General features: G+C 37.6%; 1 protein-coding gene across 6 annotated transcripts in view; it reads right to left on the bottom strand.

Moving 5' to 3' along the window:
• ATL2 (atlastin GTPase 2) overlaps positions 1 to 12,882 on the bottom strand; it is a 68,776-nt gene that overhangs the window by 32,362 nt on the left and 23,532 nt on the right. For 4 of the 6 annotated variants that reach the window (XM_043918211.1, XM_043918206.1, XM_043918207.1 and 1 more), the window contains exon 2: positions 5,273 to 5,517. The exons of the other annotated variants lie outside the window; for them this stretch is intronic. In XM_043918211.1, the coding sequence (XP_043774146.1) occupies positions 5,273 to 5,517 (245 nt within the window). The remainder of the gene's footprint in view (positions 1 to 5,272; positions 5,518 to 12,882) is intronic. 6 annotated transcript variants of the gene reach the window in all.

Genomic DNA, 12,882 nt, shown 5'->3' with positions numbered 1-12,882 from the left:
ACTGATCTCCTTTAGGATGGACTGGTTGGATCTCCTTGCAGTCCAAGGGACTTTCAAGTCTTCTCTCCAACACCACAGTTCAAAAGCATCAATTCTTCGGCGCTCAGCTTTCTTTATAGCCCAACTCTCACATCCATACTTGACTAATGGAAAAACCATAGCCTTGACTAGACGGACCTTTGTTAGCAAAGTAATGTCTCTGCTTTTTAATATGCTGTCTAGGTTGGTCATAACTTTCCTTCCAAGGAGTAAGCGTCTCTTAATTTCATGGCTGCAGTCACCATCTGCAGTGATTTTGGAGCCCCCCAAAATTAAAGTCTGCCACTATTTCCACCGTTTCCCCATCTATTTGCCATGAAGTGATGGGACCAGATACCATGATCTTAGTTTTCTGAATGTTGAGTTTTAAGCCAACTTTTTCACTCTCCTCTTTCACTTTCATCAAGAGGCTCTTTAGTTCTTCAATTTCTGCCATAAGAGAGGTGTCATCTGCATATCTGAGGTTATTGATACTTCTCCCGGTAATCTTGATTCCAGCCTGTGCTTCATCCAGCCCAGCATTTCTCATGATGTACTCTGCATGTAAGTTAAATAAGCAGGGTGGCAATATACAGCCTTGACGTACTCCTTTCCCGATTCGGAACCAGTCTGTTGTTCCATGTCCAGTTCTAACTGTTGCTTCCTGATCTGCATACAGATTTCTCCAGAGGTAGGTCAGGTGGTCTGGTATGCTCACCTCTTTCAGAATTTTCCACAGTTTATTGTAATTCACATAGTCAAAGGCTTTGGCATAGTCAATAAAGCAGAAACAGATGTTTTTCTGGAAAACTTGCTTTTTCGATGATCCAGCAGATGGCAATTTGATCTCTGGTTCCTCTGCCTTTTTTAAAACCAGCTTGAATTTCTGGAAGTTCATGGTTCACATATTGCTGAAGCCTGGCTTTGAGAATTTGAGCATTACTTTACTAGCATGTGAGATGAGCGCAAATTGTGCAGTAGTTTGAGCATTCTTTTAGCATTGCCTTTCTCTGGGATTGGAATGAAAACTGACCTTTTCCAGGCCTACGGTATCTTCATCCAATGAAATATCACTCGGCAATTAAAAAAAACAATTACTGATACATACAACAACATGAATCTCTTAGACTTAATATTAAGTCAAAGAAATCAGACATGAGTGCACACTTTATGATTACATTTATATGAATTTCAAAAGTAGACAAAACTGATCGATGGTGATTTAAGTCACAACAGCAGTGGTTCCTGACAGCTGGAGACAGTAATAAGCAGGAGAAAGAACAAGAGAGCCTTCTGGAGTGCTGAAAGTGCTGCTTTTCTTTATCTGAGTGGCAGTGGTCACTAAAGTATAACTCAATGAAAAATTTACTGGCTGTATTAAGGCTTACATACATTGTTATATTTAACTTACACCACAAAATAATAATAATAATAAAGTGACCCTAGGAAGAAACTTATATAAGCATTATTCTTCCTCTAAATACATTTCTTTCTTAGAAAGCAGAAGGGGGGGATCGGGATGGGGAATAAGTGTAAATCTATGGCTGATTCATATCAATGTATGACAAAACCCACTGAAATGTTGTGAAGTAATTAGCCTCCAACTAATAAAAAAATTAAAAAAAAAAAAAAAAAGAAAGCAGAAGAAACCAAGTTTTTTTCATGGATTAACACTTTCAAATCTTAATCTCAGATATTATTAGCCTTAGAGAAAAAAGTGAAACCAAGTTCAATATCCCATATACTGATCCTGACATAGTTGTGCTTTTGGCAAATTATATGTAGCAGCACATACAATCCTTAAAGATAGTTCCTATTCTTGATCTCTGAAAGAAGTTCTGGGAGCAGTTCTTAAAATGGAAAAGAATAAAAACTATAGATAACTCCCCTTAAAGTGCCACTAGCAATTATGATGGAGAAGGCAATGGCAACCCACTCCAGTACTCTCGCCTGGAGAATCACAGGGACGGGGGAGCCTGGTAGGCTACAGTCCATGGGTCACTAAGAGTCGGACATAGCTGAGCAACTTCACTTTCACTTTTCACTTTCATGTATTGGAGAAGGAAATGGCAGCCCACTCCAGTGTTCTTGCCTGGAGAATCCCAGGGATGGGGGAGCCTGGTGGGCTGCCGTCTATGGGCGCACAGCGTCGGACACGACTGAAGTGACTTAGCAGCAGCAACTATGATATAAACAGAGTCAAAACTCTCTTACTTATTAAGCACAGATACCAGTGGGCAGCAAGAAAAGTTATCAGGCATGTACTCTTGTCAGTCTATTTCAATTTCTCAAGTAAACAATGAAAAGTAAACACAAAAGAACAACGGAGTGTAAGTATATAAATGGACCAAACATCATTTTACATAATAGTTTTTAGAATAAAGGCTTTGGCATCAAATTGCCTGGCTTGGAATCCCAGCTGTACCACTTACTCTGAGTTTCATTCTTCAACTCCAAGCTGAAATACTAATACAACTCCATAGTGTTACTATGAATACTGAGATAATACCTATTAAATGCTTAGTAATCAGAATACCCAGAAATCAGTAAAGATTCAAAAACTGTTATGTGAAAAGATAACATGTGCCTCCTCATAGAAGAAAATATCATCTATGAAATGCTCTTGCCAAAAAGTCAAACCTGAGCCTGATCTAGGTTCAACTAACAATTTACAGGAAATTCACAAAACTAAAGAACAAGAAAACTGCATCAATGGGGTAAAATCAGCAAACCCAGACTGGGAAACTATAATACCAACAATCAAATTTTTCAACAAATAAATTTACCAAGAAAAAGAAATGGAGCAAAATCTTAAAAGAATTAAAATCACTTTTTGCTAAAAATTATTAAGTACATGGGCATTCACTGTCTACTTTTATACATTAAAAATTGTTCACAGAAGTTTTTTAAAAAATAAGGAATGATTAAAAATAAATTTAAAAAACAAGAAATATTTAAAAACGGAAGCAACTCTATAAAGGATTAAGAATCCTTATCTAGAACAGCTCAGTAACAGCTCCCATTACTTAGTGTTCAATATATCCCAAAAATTAAGTTTTACTAATTTAATTCTACTACATTAAGTTTCTACCTTCCTAAACTGATTCTTGAAATTGGAATCACTTTTATATGACCACTTGATCAACATTTTTCTAGCAATTCTACTGACAACAGAGTAATCTACTTTTCTTTGGAAACATGTGATTCAAAAATCAGCTTACCAAAACTTATTAAGATTATCCATTGACAATTAAATGGATTTTAAAAATGTGGTATAATCATATAATGGAATACCAAAGTAACAAAAACAATGGACTATCACAGATGCAAAAACATGGGTAGTTCACAGATATGTTAATGAAATAAACCAAACATAAACCCTATGGTATGATTTCATTCACGTGAAGTTCAAAAACAGACAAAATTAGCCTGTGGTGAGAGTTCAGAATAGTGGTTACCTTTGAAGATATTAACTGAGAAGGCTACAACAATGTGTAAGGTTCTACACTGTCTATTAGCTCAGAGATAACAAATATGACACATGTGTGGGCTGCTACTCCCCCTCTGAACAGCCACTACTAACTCATCAGAGATCAAATAAGAAATTGCACCTAAGGTGAAACTTGCTAGACAAGTGATTTAAGTTTCCTTCCCCTTCTAACCTTCTATCAAATGTTCTATCTACTTGGAATCAAACACACTTGCAGTGAACAGCTCAGACACAGATAGATATAATATACACAAGCTAACTTAAGAAGTTAGAGCCTCAAAATACAGAAATTCATCATCTTTAAATGTACAGTCTTTTTTTCTTTTTTTTTTTTTAAAGAATAAGTCATTATACATTTCTCTATTTCAGATGTAAAATTCTGGAAAATAATCAAGTTTAAGTGGAAAAACTTTACTGTATCTTTCTCAACTCCCAACTTCTGCAAAATAGTCTTCTTTAACATGAACTATATCCTTGATACTCAGGTGTATTTAAGTATGCCTGAAGAGATTCCTACAAAAAGAATACTGAAAAGCTTCCTGGAAAATCAACTAGGAATGTTTGCCTTATTACTTAATCTCAAGGCACGTACACAGCCAGTTGCAGATTTACACAGAATTCGTAAAGATCAACAACATGACAGATGTTTAGACAATTACATAATTCTACGTGTTACTTCTAGCACCTTCATGTGGCCTTCTGAACATCTAAAGCCTCTTCCTATAAAGCCGTTCCCCACTAAGTGTTCCACTCCAAAATTTCAATTCCTCCTTCTTGGTTCCTATCAAACTCTCATTCCCTCAGCCCAACTTTCAACTAGCAGAAAAATATTCTGACTCAAGTCGGAGGAAAATTTTTTTTTTTTTTCAGGGGAGAAAGTCGAAGTCAGGGAAAGGGAAGGAAATAACAATTGTCTGGAAAATAACAACTGTCAAAAAGTGAAAATAGAAAGGGTGATTCATTAGTCAAAACAGAAAATAAGTGCTTACTATGGGCCAATTACTGTGCCAGGCACGAGAGATATGGTAATCAAGATAAGGCCACTCCTGACAGAGGCTACACTAGCCAGGAAAAATAAGTAACTAAAGTAGTATCAATGCAACACATAACCTGAGCCATATAGTCATAACATAGTCTTAGAAATCATGGAAGGCTTCCAATGAAAAGATAAGGCAGCAATATAGCAACAGCTGAGAGATAATTATGACATAGTCAAGGAACTGCAAAAACTACAGAGGCAAGGAATGAGGCTTAGAGATCATGGAAGGCCATGGAAGTCACTTTAAGGGACTGAATCTTACCTCAAAAAGAAAAATTCTCTAAAGGAGACTTATTTGAGGAGCATAAGTATACCTTTTCAGAAGTCTCTGTCAGCCTACTTTACTCATTACTGCAAAGGTGATCAAGAAGGGGAAGGTGTGAGGAAATACAAAAAAGGAGAGACTGAACAATACTCAGGAAATTTAAAGTATACTCAGACATTTTGAGTTAGAGTTACAATGCTTGGAACACATTGAACACAGGTGCTCAATCATATACCTCAATATGTACTACCTGCAAAGAGGAATTATGGAGATGGGAGATGAAGAAGAATCAAGAGCTCAAACAAACTTACATTACTATCTTAACTGAGAAGTCTTATCAAGAACTATATTTTTTAAAACTAAAGATACAGTTCTTACTGCTTTTTATCTATTATTTTTAAACAAGACTGGCTGGTAATTTTTGTTTTTAACTTGGTTCAATTTAAAAGACACTATTCACCTTGTTATACATATATCTAAGCATGAAGTCCAGTAGGAATGATTTCCCTTTACGAAAAGCTCCTGCCACGGACACCACTACTATGTTTAGATCTCGTATGTGCTCCTGTAGTAATATCTGCTCCAAAGCTTCTTCATCAAGCTCAAAGTTATGGTCATCTTCATGTGCAAGAACAATCTGTACTGGACATGGTTTCTTCATAACCTCATCTGAGTTTACTAGGTCATCATCTTCATAATTCTCACCTAGAGTTAAAAAAAGAGAGAAACAGGTTACTTTAATTCCTGCATTCTAAACTTTTTCCTAAAGGACCACAACTAAAGCAAAATTTCAAATAATTTCTTCACCATTATAGGTCACTTGGAAATAGTTACAAAAGTGATGCTCAACTACATACTGAACGTCTCACTCCCTCTATAATATTAGACAGGACCAAGAATACCAGTCACTTTCCTACTATATATACAGATAAGCAGCACTACTAAATATGGCCTCAATTAAGTCTTCACAGCTAAATGTGAGCAGCACTGTTCTTGAACACTGTATTCATCTATAAACAACTTCTGCTACTGTATGCACACAGAAACTATCAATTTCACCTAATAATTCATATTCCATTCTTCCCCCCAAACTCACTTGGAAATAATTCCAAGTTACAAAGACTAAAATATATATATATTTATTTATTTATGTGTGTGTGTGTATATATATAAGCATATACATATATATATAATTGTTAAGATCCTAAAAAGTTTTCCAAAATGGCCATGATAAAGCTAATGGGTCCTAATTTAATAAAAGTTACCTAAAAAAATAGCCTTCCTTAAAAAACAAAGCACATGATTAATGTTTTAGTGGAAGACACAAAGACACAAGAAGGACAATTAGTGAGGGCCAGAGTTTCATTTGCCTCTAGGACCCTTTCTCACCAAACACCATAGATACTGCTTCAAATTACATAACTCCTAAGAAACAGCTAGTTCAGTTGGTAAAGAATCCGCCTGCAATGCAGGAGACCCCAGTTCGATTCCTGGGTTGGGAAGATCCCCTGGAGAAGGGAAAGGCCACCCACTCTAGTATTTTGGCCTGAAGAATTCCATGTACTGTATAGTCCATGGGGTCGCAAAGAGTTGGACACAACTGAGCGATTTTCACTAAGAAACAGCTATATAAACTCTTTTGTTCACCCAGCACACAAAAAGAAGTTAACCTTTGCAGAACTTTACTGAATGGTGATGAAAAAGTAACAATAGAATATGTAACAGAAGAGAGAATTTTCTAAAGTTTAGGTTTCTATTTTGTTCCCTTCTGTTTTTTTAAACCCACCTAATTGCTAGTTTCGGCTTCCCTGGTGGCTCAGTGGTAAAAGAGCCTGCCTGCCAATGCAGGAGACGCAGGTTAAATCTCTGCGTTGGGAAGACCATTTGGTAAAGGAAAAGGCAACCCACTCCAGTATTCCTGCCTGGGAAATCCCATGGACCGTGGAGCCTGGCAGGCTACAGTTCATGGGGTCACAGAAGGGCTGGACACAACTTAGCTAGTTTCAGAGGCTTTGTACAATAATACCTCGTCTGCCTTTCTTCCCCATCAACTGCTTGACCCCACTAGTACACTCCTCGGGGTCTTATCCTTTCCCACATCAATGTCTGTAAGAGACTCTGCCCCTTGAGCTTGTCTACTAAGGGCCAGTTTCCAATCTAAGGAAATATATAGCATCTACTACGTTCAACCCAACGACAGCCTCTCCTCTCAGAGGAGGAGACAGCCGAGGAGTGGCACACTGTTAGTGTACCAACATCAGCCCACAAAGACACTATTCTCAGAGCAAAAATTACATACCTATATTAATGAATTTTCAGTCTCTTTACAAAAAGAAACATCTACATTATGTGATTTCCAAAGGCTATTAGAGACTTCAGACTTCAGGCAAAGTGATAAAGAATCCACCTGCCAATGCAGGTTCAACCACTGGGTGGGAAGATCCCCTGGAGGAGGAAATGGCAACCCACTCCAGTATTCTTGCCTGAAATATTCTACGGACAGGGAACCCTGGCAGGCTACAGTCCATGGGGTCACAAGAAGTTGGACACGATGGAGCGACTGAGTATGCATGCACATTAGAGCCTTTACCTTCACTTTATGAAGCACATTTAACTGTACAAAGTAAAATCAACACTATTTCAAAAGGTGCTGCAAACAGTAACAATACAAAGACCAAGCAATTTCAAAGGGTGGCACCAGTAGTAAAGAATTTGCCTGCCAATGCAGGAGACATAAGAGATATAGGTTCGATCCCTAAGTAAAGAAGATCCCCTGGAGGACAGCATGGCAACCCACTCCAGTATTCTTGCCTGGAGAATCACATAGAGAAGCCTGGCAGGCTACAGTCCATAGGGTTGCAAAGAATCAAACACAACTGAAGTGACTTAGCACACGAACACATAAAGACAAAGCAATTTCAAAGAATTTTAGAAAATAACAGAAAGCAGTATTTAATTAAAGAGGATATTACCACTGCTTGTTTCAGTACTATAAAGATATAGCCAGGTATGCTATCTGAATGCACAAAAAAGTAAACTTCCCAGGAAAAGTCTAACACAGTTACATTCCAATTTAATATATCATTAGGTGAGTCTAGATAATTACCACACAGTATGCAAACTGTGTAATTAAAACCTTCCAAGCCTAATTAGTAGTTAAGAATGAACCAGGAAGCAAAACTGTCTAGATGTATATCTTTTAACTTCTCTGTGCCTGTCTTCTCATATGTAACCTGGGATAGTCACAGCACCTACCACATTAAGTTGTCATCAGGATTCAATGAGTTGAAGTATGCTTAATAGTAAGCATTATATGCGTTTGTCATAAGGTGACAGTAAATGGCTCAGGGGTAAAGAATCCACCTGCCAGTGCAGGAGACACAAGAGATGGAAGTTGGATCCTTTAGTCCGGAAGATCCCCTGGAGAAAGGAAATGGCAACTTACTCCAGTATTCTTGCCTGGAAAAATCCCATGGACAGAGGAGCCTGACAGGTTACAGTCCATAGGGACGCAGAGAGTCAGACATGACTGAGCACACACTGCACTGTAATTTTAAAATAATCAATCCCATAGGAGAAGCTTTTATTTACAACCTTAGAATGCTAAATCTCTACAGTGACCTTTAACTGACCAGGGTCGCTATGTAACATCACCACCATCTACTCATTTGCAGGTACACACCTGAGGCCTGTCCCTGATACATTTCTCCTTTTCCATACCCCTAAATCTAACCAAGGTCTTAAATCTGTCTTCACTCAAAATCTCTACTGATATCATCCTTATTCTCATTACCACCATCTGTCAGGGAAATTAAATAAATAGTCTTGTTTAGGCATCAGAGACAAAGCAGAGTAGGCCTCTGACCTGGCTTCTACACTGCCTGGACACTGCCCTATCTGTGAGTGACCGGGAGTGACCGCCTGCTGTGAGTGCAAGACTTGCAGATAAAAGGGGGGAAGAAGATGGCTGAGCCCCTGAAGGGGGCCTGGCCAACCAAGCCTCAGGCTTAACAACATTCCAAGTTTTACAAGACAAAACAAACAGCATTAACATGAAACTAGGCTTGCAATTTGGTCACACATTGATGATGATATCAATTTGCGTCATGGGATTATAAATGGGAACCTCGAACTGCAATTTTTGACGTCTCACCCACGGAGTGGACGCCTGGGACCTTTTCCCAATTGGGACTCCAGATGTGCTGCGTCTCAAGACTTCCTAGCGTTGTTTAAGTCTGGATGTTGGTCAAACCCAACTAGGTGATGTATCCTCTGCTCTTTCTATTTCTCTTTTCTTTTAATGTTAGTATTATTACTATTCTTTTAATGTTAGCTAGATAATTCTCTAATAAATATCTGTATTATTTATATATAATGAGTGGCTTATTTAACAAATCCTTTGAACCTGAGAGGAAAGTGAAAGCAAAAACACCATCCTAGCTCACTTAAAGTGTAACCAAACTGGTCTCCCTTCTTGCCCCCTCCTCCAATCAAACCCTCAGAGTAGCAACTACTAATAATATTAAATGCACATGTGATTAAGTTACTCGTTAAAATCACTGTTACAGAGGATTAACAGCTAAAATCGTACACGTGCCTCATAAAATCCTGTTTAGTCCAATTCAGTTCAGTCGCTCAAGTCATGAACGACTCTTTGCCACCCCAAGGACTGCAGCACGCCAGGCTTCACTGTCCACCACCAACTCCTGGAGCTTGCTCAAACTCATGTACATCGAGTTGGTGATGCCATCCAACTATCTCATCCTCTGTCCGCCCCTTCTCCTGCCTTCAATCTTTCCCAGCATCACGATCTTTTCCAATGAGTCAGTTCTTTGCATCAGGTGGCCAAAGTATTGGAGCTTCAGCTTCAGCATCAGTCCTTCCAATGAATATTGAGGACTGAGTTCCTTTAGGATGGACTGGTTGGATCTCCTTGAAGTCCAAGGGACTCTCAAGAGTCTTCTCCAACACCACAGTTCAAAAGCATCAATTCTTTGGCGCTCAGCTTTCTTTATGGTCCAACTCTCATATCCATACATGACTACTGGAAAAACCATAGCTTTTGACTAGACAGACCTTTGTCACTGACTGTCACAGACCTGTCCTCACTGCCAAATCTCTCCTGCCCCATTTGGTGCTACTTTCCCCTCTGTAAACTACAAATAGACAAGCTAGTCTTTTTCAGAGCCTTATGCCACTAAGCTCTTTCTAGACTCATATACCACCATGCTATTCCTCTGTGTGGAATATTCTTTACCATGTTGTTCCCCTAATTAATTCCTTAAGCCTCAGTTTAAATGTCATTTCCTCATGAATATCTTCTCCCAAGGTTCCTAGTCCTCCTACACTCCCCCAAACTTTATCCACCCATCATTTGAATATTTATGTAAGTACTTATTTATTATATGTCTCCCCACCCCCCAGATTACCAATCCTTTGCTTAAACCCTCAATTAGTTTCCCCCTGTAACCAGAAAATAGAGGGGGGAAAAATCTTCTAAGTTCCTGATCACAGCCTCCACAGTTCTGTGCAATCTAGCCCTCCTGCTGTTCCTTGAATAGGCCAAACCTGTTCCCCACCTTAGAATCTGTGCCTTGTATTCTTCCCTGTCTGGAAAGTTCTGTCCCTGGAAATTGAAGTGGCTTGCTTCTCCATCATTTAGGTGTCACTGCAAATGTTATCTCCTCCATGTGGCTATCCTTAATCACTCCGTCTAAATTACAGATCCTACCCATCACTTTAACAGAACAGGGTTTTTCTCCCCCAGAGCCTTTTTCAGTATTTAAAAATGACCTTTTTTCATTCATTTACATGTGTACATCATATCTCCCCCTCCTGCATAGAAGGTGCAGGCCACCAAAAAAAGGATCCTAATCACCCTGTTGACTACTCTTGCTCTTAGCATTTAGAAAACTGCTTGGCACCTAGCAAGTGTTTAATAAATATTTCTTGAATGAATGAAATGTACATATTTTACTCAGGAGTTTTACACATACCCCTTTCCCACCCATTTATAAGCAAATTTAACAATCACATAATTAGTTTGGGGAAATACTTGTAGCAACTCAAGAGTAGTACATTTATCACAAAAATCACAAATAAAACTATGAAGATCTAACAAATAACACATTTTAATTAAAAAGACCCTGGAGTAGGAAATGGCAACCCACTCCAGTACTCTTGCCTGGAAAATTCCATGGACAGAGGAGTCTGGCAGGCTATAGCCCATGGGACCACAAAGAGCCAAACACAACTGACCACGTACTCACGTGCACAATTAAAAGGAACTCAAAATCAGTAAGTGCTAAAATATCACAATGACCAAATTTGGAGATTGCTGATTTTGTTAAAACCAACAAGTAGTCTTATCTTTAATGTAAAGAAAGCATTAGTTGGTTCCTTAAAAATAAAAACAAAAATTAACCATTTGGCAGGAAATCTTTGTTAACTTGAAATTTCACCTAAATTAGTTGACTACAGTAGCCTGTTTTCCTTAATATCATGGATAAAGATAGATACTACAGATACACAGGCAGCATATTTGTCACTATTTCTAGTCAACAGACTTCTAAAAGGAAGTGTAGCAAATGTTTCAAAGATATTATGGAGCACAATAACATGGTTCAGCTAAATTTACTCCCCCATCGTAATTTCTCTACCAAGTGTGGACTAAATACAGGTCAAGTATTTCATTCATCAAATACTGATATAGGCCATCAAAAAAAAATTTAATAAGTATATGCAAATTTACTTCAATACCTGTAAATATTAATAGTGATCACCTACAAGTGGAAGTCTTTTTAAATTTAACATTACTTAAGATTTTAAACTGAAGTTAACTTCTATGCAGAGAATGCTGATTTCATTTCCACTTTTCAATGCTAAGAGATTGCTGGGAAGGTAGGTTTCAGCCCGTCAATATAGTTTTCCTAATATACTTAACCTATTTGCTACAAGGCCTTCAAAAAAAAAAAAAAAAGACACTACCTTTGTTTTTAAAAAAAGTCAGTTCCAAGGGTTGGGGGAAAAAAAGAGATGAGTACGTGGAGCACAGAGGAATTTTAGGGCTATGAAACTAATGTTAGAGATATGTCATTATACATTTGCCAAAACCCACAGAATATACAACTCCCAAAGTGAAACCTACTGGAAACTCTGGACTTTGGATGATAATAATGTGTCAGTGAAAGTTCACTGATTGCAACAAATATACCACTCTGGTGTGGGATGTTGATAGGGCTGTAGGAAGTGGGGGCGGGGGGGACACTCTCCTTTGTGCTCTATTTTTCTGTGAACTGTTTTAAACTGCTTTAAAACGTAAAAGTCAATTATTTTTTAAAAAAGAAGACATCTATCATTTTGCTTTTTTTCTTTCGCCGTTGAATCATACTTTATCTTGTATTTGCCAAATTCATACATTCAGCTCATACTCCAACAGGAAAAGTGACACTTCAGGACTGACTAAGTACATTTGAAAACGTCAAGCTTCATTAGAAGCCATGACAATGAAAGATGCTGTAAATCTACATTACAATAAAATGCTACTAGCATTAGATTACATCAACCCAAAACTAAACTTGTAGAAAAAAACCAAGTAAAAAGTATTTCACTTTTCAGAAGCAATGAAAGTATATTCATTCCAAATAAAAACTTAAAACAAATTTTTATGGAAAGTGTCCTGGATTCAGTGCATTTAGTCTATTTACAAAAATTAGCTATTCAACAAAAGCAAAGTGATATTTTGGTGTTTGGTATTTATTTGTTCCACATCTACACTCCGTAACAAAATAAAAATAGTATATAAGTGCTCAAAAGTTTACTTCAGCACATATTTTGAAAGCTTTAAAGAGGTTATATCATGGTAAACCTATTTCTAGATATTTATTACAAGAAAATAAATACAGATGCTAACAAAGATATACAAGTTGGTTTATCAGTGTTATTTATGGTAGTGAAACTTAATGTTGAATGTCTCAAAACTGCAAACTGGCCTAATATTTTAACTACATATTGACATATTATGCAGCTTTAAAACACATATACACACTTAAGAAATTAAAGATATCTTTA

Source organism: Cervus elaphus, chromosome 11, assembly GCF_910594005.1.
Source record: "Cervus elaphus chromosome 11, mCerEla1.1, whole genome shotgun sequence".
Classification (NCBI taxonomy): domain Eukaryota; kingdom Metazoa; phylum Chordata; class Mammalia; order Artiodactyla; family Cervidae; genus Cervus; species Cervus elaphus.
The sequence above is the reverse complement of the archived record's forward strand: the minus strand, read 5'-3'. Positions and strand labels throughout refer to the sequence as shown.